The sequence below is a fragment of the Calidris pugnax genome, unplaced genomic scaffold, assembly GCF_001431845.1.
Source record: "Calidris pugnax isolate Ruff unplaced genomic scaffold, ASM143184v1 scaffold68, whole genome shotgun sequence".
NCBI classification, from domain to species: domain Eukaryota; kingdom Metazoa; phylum Chordata; class Aves; order Charadriiformes; family Scolopacidae; genus Calidris; species Calidris pugnax.
In genome coordinates, this window is record NW_015090921.1 from 5,184,479 (window position 1) to 5,195,323 (window position 10,845).

Sequence of the window (10,845 nt, forward strand, 5' to 3'; positions counted from 1 at the left end):
AATCGCACCTTGCTCCTCCTGCCCCTCCATTTATTACTGGAGATAATAACACCCCTTCTCTGAAGGAGTTGGGAGGAGGAATCAGTTGGCTATTTTAAGGTAACCAGGTCCCATTATGCCATATCTGGAGGTAGTTTTCATGCTTTTAAAAAAAAAAAAAAAAAGAAAAAAAAAAGGCAGGGTTGAGGAGGAGAGAGAATCATTAAGACAAGAGTGAAAAATGTAATACTGGGTATAAAGCCCCGTCACTGCCAGTATGGCAAATGAGAGAAGGCAAAGCAAAAATATGTAGTATGATCACAGGTGAAGATGACAGTGAGAAGTTGCTCAAAGATACTGAAATAAAGCCTAGGACATTTTCAGCTAGGTAAAGTAGGGAAGAGAAATGAGTTGACAGTTTTGAAAAAGCAGCAATATGATTGCAGTGGCAGACCAAGGGTGGTGCTAGGGGAATATAAGCACCTAGAGCTCCCCTGCAAAACTAAGAACCAAATGTGAACATTGGTGAAGATAAGGTTACTTACAGCACTGCAATATAACAATATCACAGTTGTGATAAATGATTTTTCCTCAAAAAGGATTCCAATTAGAGTTTACAATTTATTAAAAGAGTAAAGACAAGCAAACAGCGCTGAGTGCACCGGGAGTCTCCGCTCAACCAAGGCACACACGTGCAAGTCCCGTTTTGGGTTTATATCGCTTCTCCTAATACATATTCATACAAAGGTTGGCCTATGCTAATGATAGGCGTGTCTTCTTTGGCGCATGCCCTCCTCACCTTCTGGAATCTTCTATGAGTTTTCCTTGGCTCGCCCCCAGGATGACCCCCGACTCCAGGCGCGCGCCCCACAGACCCCTCCCATTCAGCACCACGCGGCCAGTAACAAAAAAATGGTTTCCTTAGGGGTTCTTACAAGAAACAGAAACTACATACATACAATCCCGCTTCTCCCAAGCCCATGGTCATACAAGGACAAACAGAACAGTTAAAGATATTAACACGAATCAGATGAACACATTTCACACAGTCACCAAACGCACTGGAATAACTTAGTTGGTTACTTTGAATATGCCTCTCTTTAGCTAGCAAACAATCTTGCTTGCCTAGCATTCAGGACCTGACACAGCCAGACAGACAAATAATTTAGCCGAAAATTATGTAACCTATTCATCCAAACTTTCAGTATTATTACATGGTCTGTGTCAATATTTGACTACTGTGCAAAATACTATTCACATTATAACTGTATTTACTTTTCATAGAGAGCACACTGGTGGGGAAAGAGAAATGGAACGGTGATCTGAAGGAGAGGAATTAGCCAATGATCTCACAGAGAGGGGTCTTGAACCACAGAATTATTATTTAAAATAACACTTGACTGCAGCTTCCCACTGCACATATTCTTATCTCTCAGCAAGTGATAGCCAAGCCAACTATAATCAGCTATAAACTTTCTTCTGTGAATAGGCACGGCAAGAGATAAGACTGTACATGATGAACTTTTAACACATATGCCAGTGTTCATCGGCCAAACAGGAAAGTTTATTGTTAACAGAGAACCAATTTAGATTAATTGGCTTGCAAAGCCAGGCCTCCATGTCAAGCCACCATCAAATACAGGAAGAAAACAAAGTGATTGCTCACACAATGTGAACAAAGTTATTAATAACTTTTAACTGGAAATATTTAGCCTGCTATTTAAGTGCCCTACGGTGATATTCACAGCCCCTTAGCAACTGTTCCCTTTTCTGCAAATACACAGCAGCCACCCAAAAGCTAACACTATCATCCTGGTCTACAGGACTGCTTGAAGACCACCTCATCAAAATTAAACACTTCACAGCTTGAAGACCACCTCATCAAAATTAAAGACTTCACAGCTTGAATATGCATTTACGCGGAAAGCATATTCAAATATTCCCATTCTTATAGGCCTTTTTACATATACCAGCAATTGAGAATTTTAAAGAGCTTTACCAAGACCTCTGGTGAGACCAGTGGAAAGGAGCAAGACCACATTGAATAGAAAATATATTTTTTCCTTTTTTTCAGATGATAGTTTTTAATAGTAGTACTAATCTATCAGTATTTTTGAGCAGGAAAATTTGTGCCCAAACTGATCCTGAATTCCAGCTGGTGTAATGCCTCACAAACAAGTCAGCTGGTGGAGCATTCCAACAGTTTTCTATAAACTGGTTTTAACAACTATTTTCTGTTCAGATAACAGAATATATCTGTGTTAGTGCTACCCTATCTAGTACTGCTTTTTTTTATTTTTAATTCACTTAAACTGCCACTGCCTCTGCTTGTATTTGAATACTTATTTCATGCTATTTTGCTTTTTTTTATTTTTAATTCACTTGAACTGCTACTGCCCCGCTTGTATTTGAATACTTATTTCATGCTATTCAAAACAAACACAGCAGAAAAGACTTAGTAAACTTCATTGATGCCTGAAGATGGTATCACGTAGAAATTTAAACTTAAAATAAAAAGACAGCAAGCAAACAGATCTCACCTGTTCAAGAAAGCATTTCCAAAGCGGCTGAGTTTGCGGAACGGCTTCTTAGGATCAACAACCAGGGCATTTCCAGGAACATTTCCTTCTGAATCTCCGTACATCACAGCAATGAAAGAATCTGTGGTAGGCTCTGGACCAATCCGCATGCCTGGAAAGTCTTGTTCGAGCAGGTATCTGGAGATGGAGAATACATAAAGTAACAGCATGAATGTCTGGGAACAATTGCAAAAGCAAATACCTAGAGTGTGCCTGAAAACTCCCAAGGATACACACATTCTAGAATAATTAAGAAACATTTTTCCTGCATGTCATTATTTCTATTAATTAGAAAAAAACCCCATACCTGAATCCCATTTTTTTCATAACAACTAGATAAAAGCATAAATAAAGTAAATCCCTTTACAAAAACAGGGTGGAAAGTATTCCCTCAACAACTCAAGTGAATCCTTCTACCAACGATCCCAGTACTGTAGCTCACACTATGAGACATTGCTGCTTCTGTGTGTGTTTTCAAGCCTAAACAAGTGCTGCTGATACTAACAGGGAGCGTGGTTTGAAACAGCCCATGAGCAGCATCACTTTGCCGACATACCTAACCCTTGGATGAACTCAGTTATGGTGTATGATTTTACTAAGTTTAATTCATCTCACCACAGGCAGAGATAACACTATTATGAGACAATACAGTTTACGGCTGTTTGGGAGTGAGGGAAAGAGCTTTTATTTTGACCCATGTATCAAAAAGTAATTAACGAAGTCAGATCTGCAGAGCTTCAGGCCTAACAGTAATGTTCTTCCAAGAGATATCAAGTCAGGCAGCACTGTACCAACACAAACCATGTTGCATCTCCCTCCGAGTAATCTGCTCAGAGATTTAGACAGCACATACTCAGTGGACCAAGTCCTGACTCTCCAGACAACAAGGTCTCAAACTAAAGATGTGCATATTTAAATGCTAAAACTTCATGGAACTGGAGCATGAATTTACAGAAGCAGCTTGTCTGCATCCTTTCCTGGATAGCAAGTGAGAAACAAAAGAAAACTCAAGACTATCAAGCAAGCCTCCACCTTAGAAAGTTCCTCTAGGCTACACTATGACAACTGCCACTTTTCAAAAAACAGGAGCAGACCAACCTGCTTAACATTAAAGAACATGAGTGCTATTGTCCTCATTTACAACACCACCATCTTGAAAATGTTCCCCTTAAGACTAAGGCCAAATTGTTTTCAAGTATGCTGTAAGAGCATTAAAATTCTCCAATCAACTTCAGCCATACAGTAATTATTAATTCCATGGTTCCAATGTCACCCTGCAGTTCTTAAAAAAGCAGCAGAACCCAACCAAACAAAAAACAATACACAATTTTACTTGTGTATTGTGTACATAATCAAAGTTGGACTTCAGTGAAAATTCTTCAGGCACAGGTGATGGTCCAATGACAGCACTAGCTAGATTTGAGCACACCTATATTAACATCTGTCTTTCAATAATAGGCTTGTTCTAGCCCTTAATCTAAGAGCACTATGCCTGTTCTGCTATCATGCCATAAAGAAATAGTAATTTGAGAGGACTTGCAGGCTGGTTTTGCTGAAAAAAAACACCCCACATTGTACAAAGTGCCTACACTTGCTGAACAATCTCTATTTGTCTTTAAATTCAATACCCAAACATTCACAGACTTTATAGATCAGTGCAGAGAAGACGAATTTAATGAACTAAATATATACTATATGTTTCAAAGATCTTTTTCCATTAACTAGCAAACTGGTTCCAATCAGCTCAACCTACAATCTGGGAGGCTTAAAACATAGAATGGTTATTTACATGAGATGTCCTGCAGCTTTCTGCTTCCAAACAAACAGAAAAACCCCAACTTGTCAATGCTAAAAACGGTGGGAAAGGAGGAACACAAGAACAATCATGCCAGAACATGCCAAAATCAGTCTGTTCTACTTGTAGAATAAACTGTACCTAATGCACAGTAACAGGGAAATAAAACTAATCCTTCTCCAAAAGCAGAAAAACCCAATACCTTTGCACACGCAGGAGAGCACAATGCAATATAACCCTCATTTTTACAAAGCAGATCATGTATCAAAATTAAGACAAAACTCCTTTGATAGCTCAGCAGTTTAACCCTTTGTGCATGGAAATCCAGGACTTTCAGGTACTGTAGCAAACAGGTAAGCACCTGAAACACAGACGTGTGTTCCTGCCTCCTCATAGAATTCCACTGCAGACTAGAGCCCTCTAAAACCGGATGCAACACTAACTCACAAGGGCCACTGCCATTTTTCACTAAAGCCTGGCTGGACTTACCCACAGCATTGATTTTGAAAGATCAATGATACTTTTAATTTCTAAAATAAGATTTTTAAATTGCCACAACGAAATGTTCCACTTCAAAGTCTCTCAATTCTGCTTTTCTTCATTGCCCTTCTTTTTGAAGGGAAAGGATTTCTATAAGACTTGTAACTAACTCCTTCTCTTGATATGAGCTGTCATTCCCAGACTTCTGCAGACAGAGGCAGGAAGCCATAAGGTGGCAACACGTAAGATAAGAGGCTCCCAGAGCAGCAGTAAAGAACATCATACTGAAATCAAATGCGCACAAGAGAAGTCCCAGATCCCAGGTCACAGAAAACTAAAAGATGGGATCTGAATACAGGATAAGCCACCTCCAGGGTAACAGGCTAATTGCTATCCATTATCAGCTCATGAACCTGCCAGGCATGGTTACAGACATTCAGTGTTGGTGGTCTTTTAGGTCACTGAAAAAAAAATAATAATCTCATGGCCTGCTCATGAAATCGCTGCACATATAACACTTGGAGAATTTACAAAGAGTTGGAAGTATGGAGCACCTGTATTTTCAGCTTGGAACTCAAATGGTGCAAATTCAGATTAGCTGCTTACTGAAATGTCTGAACAAGAATAAAGCACTGCTGAACTGCAATGGTACTTCCAAGTTAATGTCACAGATGCAACTTTAAAACCCAGGCTTTTGTAGAGACAACAATCCAGAAAGGCAAGGCATCCTTCCAAATACCAAGTCCCACCCAACAGTCACAGTGCTGAGCCACTTACAGCTATTCATCAGACACAGGAAACACTTTGCAAGGCAGGTATTTTCCATTAAGACCAGCTCATGGTTGCATGTCAAGAATCAAGTAGAGACTAAAATAAACCCTAGTTCTGAGCACTGAGCACTATATCACACTTCCTCTCAGTATGAAAATACCAGTTTCACTTGGCCACAAAAAGGGACGAGCAGTCTTCTGTAAACTGAAAAGTGGCAATTATTTGTGTACAGTGTGCTATATTAATAGAGGAAAATACCTGGATTTTTAGCATCCGCATTTGCATGCCCTTTTCAGGAATTTTCAGCAAAGAGGGAGTTCAAAAAGGTTGACAGGAAGAATGCTTAAAAATAGCAAACATCCCAAAGACAGTCTAGATCAAACAACAGACATCCTGTTGACTCTTCTCCCTTTGTTTTTACCTGGGCTATAACCTTTCTGCTCTGCCAATAAACATTCATCTATGTTCCTTTGCAAGATCTATAGCCAGACTATGGGAAACTGGTTTACAACGTTCCAGAGATAGCAAAGATTACTCACGGTTGCGGATACTGATAATCATCTGAAGTCCAAGTGCTTCAGCTAAGCCATAGGAAGGCACGCACACAGGTGAGCTGGACAGACAGGCACTGGGCAGGGACACCACGTGGTGCACGGGGAGACAAACTCAAGTCTCCTTCCACAAGGCTGTTCACCTCCAAACTACATACTGCACCAAATCCCCCACGCTTATTTTTTTTTTTATTTGAAACACAACAAAACTAGCAAATGGTTGCTTTAGTGTAAGAATTCTGCTCCAAGTAACTCGAGTAAATCCATGTTTATTTTTTTTTATTTGAAACACAACAAAACTAGCAAATGGTTGCTTTAGTGTAAGAATTCTGCTCCAAGTAACTCGAGTAAAACTTTCATTTAGAGCTAGTAACAAAGAAGTTCCAGCTTTCACTCCAAAAAGTTCACAGGGACCTTTATCCCCCAGAAGAAACAGATGCAGCCTGTAATTGCCATATACACAATTGCATACGACTTTCAGGCTCCAGATATTACACACGCAAAAGGGTGCTTTCACAAAACCCAGCTCTGGCTGTGTTAAATAGAAGGAAGTTTACCATTTTAACCTCTGAGTAATACCTGTGAGCAAAGCAAAAAGCACAGCCTGGCAAGCTGAGGAACTTCTGTTTTTCCTCATCTTGATAAGTTCTTTAAAAAAAGTCAGTCTCTTACACTTTTAAAACAGAGAAGTTGCTAACAAGTTAAACATTATTCGACAATTTAATTCATTGTTGGAAGGAAAGAAAAAGGTCAGCATCTACAAACTCGCCCTAACCAGCTCCTGTCTCTTACTTATACACTGCAGTTCTCCTGTCCCTTCTTTCTTCACTTCTTTCTCTAAAGCAGCCAGGAGAAATTGGGAAAATTACAGAAGCTGAAAGGCCAGGCAGCTCACATGCAAGATAAGTATTTGGCTCTCACCCATCCTCCCACCCCATTAAAAAAAAAAAATAAAAAAATAAAAAAATCACCCATTAAAAAAAATAATAATAAAAAAAAAATCATACAAGTATTAACATTTAGGCCTGGATATATTTGTTTGAATTGTCAGCATTGAATAAAAGAATAACACCGGGCTACACCTTAGAGAGCGAAACTGGCCAGTTTCACTGCATTGTTCCAAGTGCAAAGAGGATAAACAGCATCAAGTGAAAAACCAGAAGAGCTATTAGAAACCTGGAAGTGTTTGTTTGCATATCTTAATCCCCAGGGACATTCAGTCATTGCTAGATCTGTGTTTTCCACCGAGACAAGTATTAACATTTAGGCCTGGATATATTTGTTTGAATTGTCAGCATTGAATAAAAGAATAACACCGGGCTACACCTTAGAGAGCGAAACTGGCCAGTTTCACTGCATTGTTCCAAGTGCAAAGAGGATAAACAGCATCAAGTGAAAAACCAGAAGAGCTATTAGAAACCTGGAAGTGTTTGTTTGCATATCTTAATCCCCAGGGACATTCAGTCATTGCTAGATCTGTGTTTTCCACCGAGTCTTAATGGAAGGAACTGGGTGGATGTGGATGTGTCAGAGGTATAAAAATGTGAAGTTCTCACGATAGTGTCTAAATCAAAGTAAATCCCAAATGAATACTTGTCAGCTAAATGCAATTGTTCTGTTCACATATAAACCTCATAGTAAACACTTAGGTAGATCTAGTATGCCCTCCTGACTATGAAATGGAGAAATGTGGAACAAAAAGCAGTTTTAATTAAGATTTAAAATGCTGTTTGCTTGTCAAAGGGCTAACTGGGGAAAAAAAAAATTATAGCCCAACTTCATTCTAAGAAAAACTATCTATAATAAACCTGGAATTATAACAGTCTTGAGAGTGTATGACATTTTTTCCATGGGAAATTCAGCATACCAGAGGGGAAATTTATGTGTAGTCAACCTGGACACTATAACATTTTCCCATGTCTTCTTCTAAGTCTTGCCCTCCGCACACAAGCACTTCTCTTTTTTGCTTTTCTTTTCTCCTCTAAGTTGGTAACAGTCACTGTGACACTATTGTCTAAGTTGCTGCCCAACTTGAATGGAGCATTTTCTCATGCTGATTCAGCCAATTATTATCTATTCTATAGCAAACACTGATGTAATGAATGTTCATCATGGTGAGGTCAGACAGTGGTCCTTCAGAAGCAGGAACAGCTGTTCTATTACTGATTGGGGCTCAACAGCCAATTCCTGTCTTCTCCAATACCTAGTAAGGGATTAAACCACTCTGCAACCCACCTAAAATGGGGACAGGACAAAGGTGTAAGTGAAGGAAGAAAAGGCACATCACAATAGAAGTCACCTCCTGCATTGAGTCAGATATTTTAATAAAATGCAGGAGTAAACATCTTTGAAAATGTTATCTATATTAAATCTGCCTGGGCATCTTTGCCCAGCAGTGACCAGTGCTAAAAAAAAAAAAAAGAAGTTAGAAATAGCTGTAATAAAGAGTGATACTTCTTTTCTCATTCAGACTGTACATTAGTATCAGTCAACCAACCAGCTCAGTAGTTTATGGTTAAGGTGGTAACAAGTTAGTCACAAAGCAACACTACCAAGAATACATCTCCAGCACTGCAAGGAATATCAGTGTTTCTAAGCACAACACTGACTCGCACTGCAATCAAACATGGGCAATTGTGAAGGACAGAAAAGTTGAATGCCCATAAATCAAGAATGTGCCTTCTCATGCCAGGCAATCTCTTTGAGGAGGGGGGAAAAAAGCTTCCTATGAATTATAAGTGACACAGCAACTCTGCTGACAGGCAGAACAAGTTCTGCTACGTACATATTTGGGACCGTTCTGTCTCCGTGTAACGCCCATGCTCTCTGTCCCCTGTCCATAAGCCAGGTAACACCACTTGTCTGGAAACACACACAGCCTAACAAAGCAGCTGCACTTCTTAAAGAATAAAATGAATCAGCAGGGCCAAGGAAGCGTGAGGAAAACCCAAATCAGCCACTGCAAGTGCTTGTAGGAATTCAGTAATAATCAGGTAAAGAACCAAGATCAACTTTAAGCTTCTAATTAGCTAGTTGTAAAACCAGAAAAGAAACATGACTAGGTATGTAAACATCTGAAAAGCTCTCAGGTGAGTTAAAGGTAAACACCGCTCTTCAATGGAGAAGGGAGGTAGATCTTTGACACTGTAAAAAGAAAACAGTTATGGCAAGGCTGCCTGTAACCTTTGGAACCGAAAGAGAAACACTTGCAAAATTTTCTGAAGGACTGTAATGAACTGCAGATATAACAAGCAGTAAAAATTTGATCTAAGTGACCCCTCAGTGTCTTTTGCAGAGTTTTAGATGATCTCAGACTGATTTGTAAGGGGCATATGAGAGGCAAACACACTCAAACATATGCAAAATATTCACAGGCTCGTAATACCCGAGGCACGCTTCAGCTTCCTAAAATCAGTTGCTAATAAACTTAACAACAAGGAAGACAGGAAAGAGAAAATACTCCAACGGCAGGAACATTCTTAAGCGGCCGTATTAGTGATATTGCTTGTTCAATGCAATCAACCGAAAGAGTTGGGGAAAGAGGGGAACAAAAAAAATAAAAAAGGACTTTCCAGATACCCTGTGTTTTTTAGGGCCAAAAATGTCCCGCTTTTCTCTCTTATCTTCACATCCAAACTACTTATTAAACACTTTTGGGATAGAAGAGGGAGGAGACATGGTTCAATGGCCTGTGATGGCCGATGCTGTCACGCCTTTTCAACGCCAAAGCGCCTATTTTTCTTTTGAAAATAATTTAAACATTAAAAAAAATAAAAAAATAAAACCCCAAGAGGAAGTCGACGGCGAGGTTACACTTTCTCGTCAGAAACACGAAATGGAGATGACAGCCTTAAACGGGAAGTTGGCGGGAGAGTGGCGGGGCACGTAACGGCCCCGGGAGCGGCGCCCACCCGCGACACGGCGTGGGAGGCTCTGGGGAAAAGCCCCGCTCCTCGCGGGGGTGGGGTGGGGACACACACCGGCCGCCAGCAGCCAGACACCGGCCCCACTAGCCCCGCCGCGGAGCTGGTAGCCACCCTTCAGCGGGACCGACGTTCCGCGGCCCGGGGCGACCAGGCGCGGTGGCCACCGCGGGGTTAGAGCGTAGGAGGCAGCTCCGGTAGAGCGGGAACACCCCGGGAGGGAGGTGAGGGGGGATTTACCGAGCGGGCAGGGCGCCGGTCGGCGGTCCCGCAGCACCGGGAAAAGGGGGGGAGCAGGGAGGGGGGGCGCTTACCGGATAAAGGTGGTCTTGCCGGTGCTGTACTGCCCGACCAGCAGCACCATGGGCTTGTTCTCGAAGTCGGCCTCCTCCAGGGCGGGCGAGTGGAAGTCATGGAAGCGGTAGTGTTCCTCCAGCGGCAGCAGCTTGCGGAGGTAGAGGTCCCGCAACCCCCCGGTGACCGTCTGCACCACGTCGCTGCCCACGCCGCCCCGCTCCCGCCCGCCGCCCTGCTTCCCCAGCCAGCTGAACATCCCGCCGCCGCCACCACCGCACAGCGCTCTGCCGCCGCTCCGCACACGCAGCCGCCGGCGGGGGGGGGGGGCGGGGGGCGGGGGGGGGGGGGGGAAAGGCGGCGCCCGGCGCTTCCCGGACACCCTGAGGGCGCGCTGCTGCCCGCCCCCCTCACAGCCGCCCGCCCACCTGAGCCGCCCGAGCGCCCAACGGAGCCCTCAGCGGCCGCACCGC

At 42.2% G+C, this 10,845-nt stretch overlaps 1 protein-coding gene across 3 annotated transcripts in view; it reads right to left on the bottom strand.

Moving 5' to 3' along the window:
- Window positions 1–10,845, bottom strand: part of EHD4 (EH domain containing 4) — a 32,272-nt gene that overhangs the window by 19,875 nt on the left and 1,552 nt on the right. Inside the window, exons 1-2 of one of the 3 annotated variants that reach the window (XM_014950341.1) lie at window positions 10,393–10,676; window positions 2,520–2,696 (exon numbers count right to left, since the gene is read on the bottom strand). In XM_014950341.1, coding sequence (XP_014805827.1) covers window positions 2,520–2,696; window positions 10,393–10,631 — 416 coding nt within the window. In that variant the 5' untranslated portion in view covers window positions 10,632–10,676. Of the gene's footprint in view, window positions 1–2,519; window positions 2,697–2,865; window positions 3,005–10,392; window positions 10,677–10,845 lie in introns of those variants that run through there. The other 2 variants (XM_014950343.1, XM_014950342.1) reach the window with 2 other exon arrangements.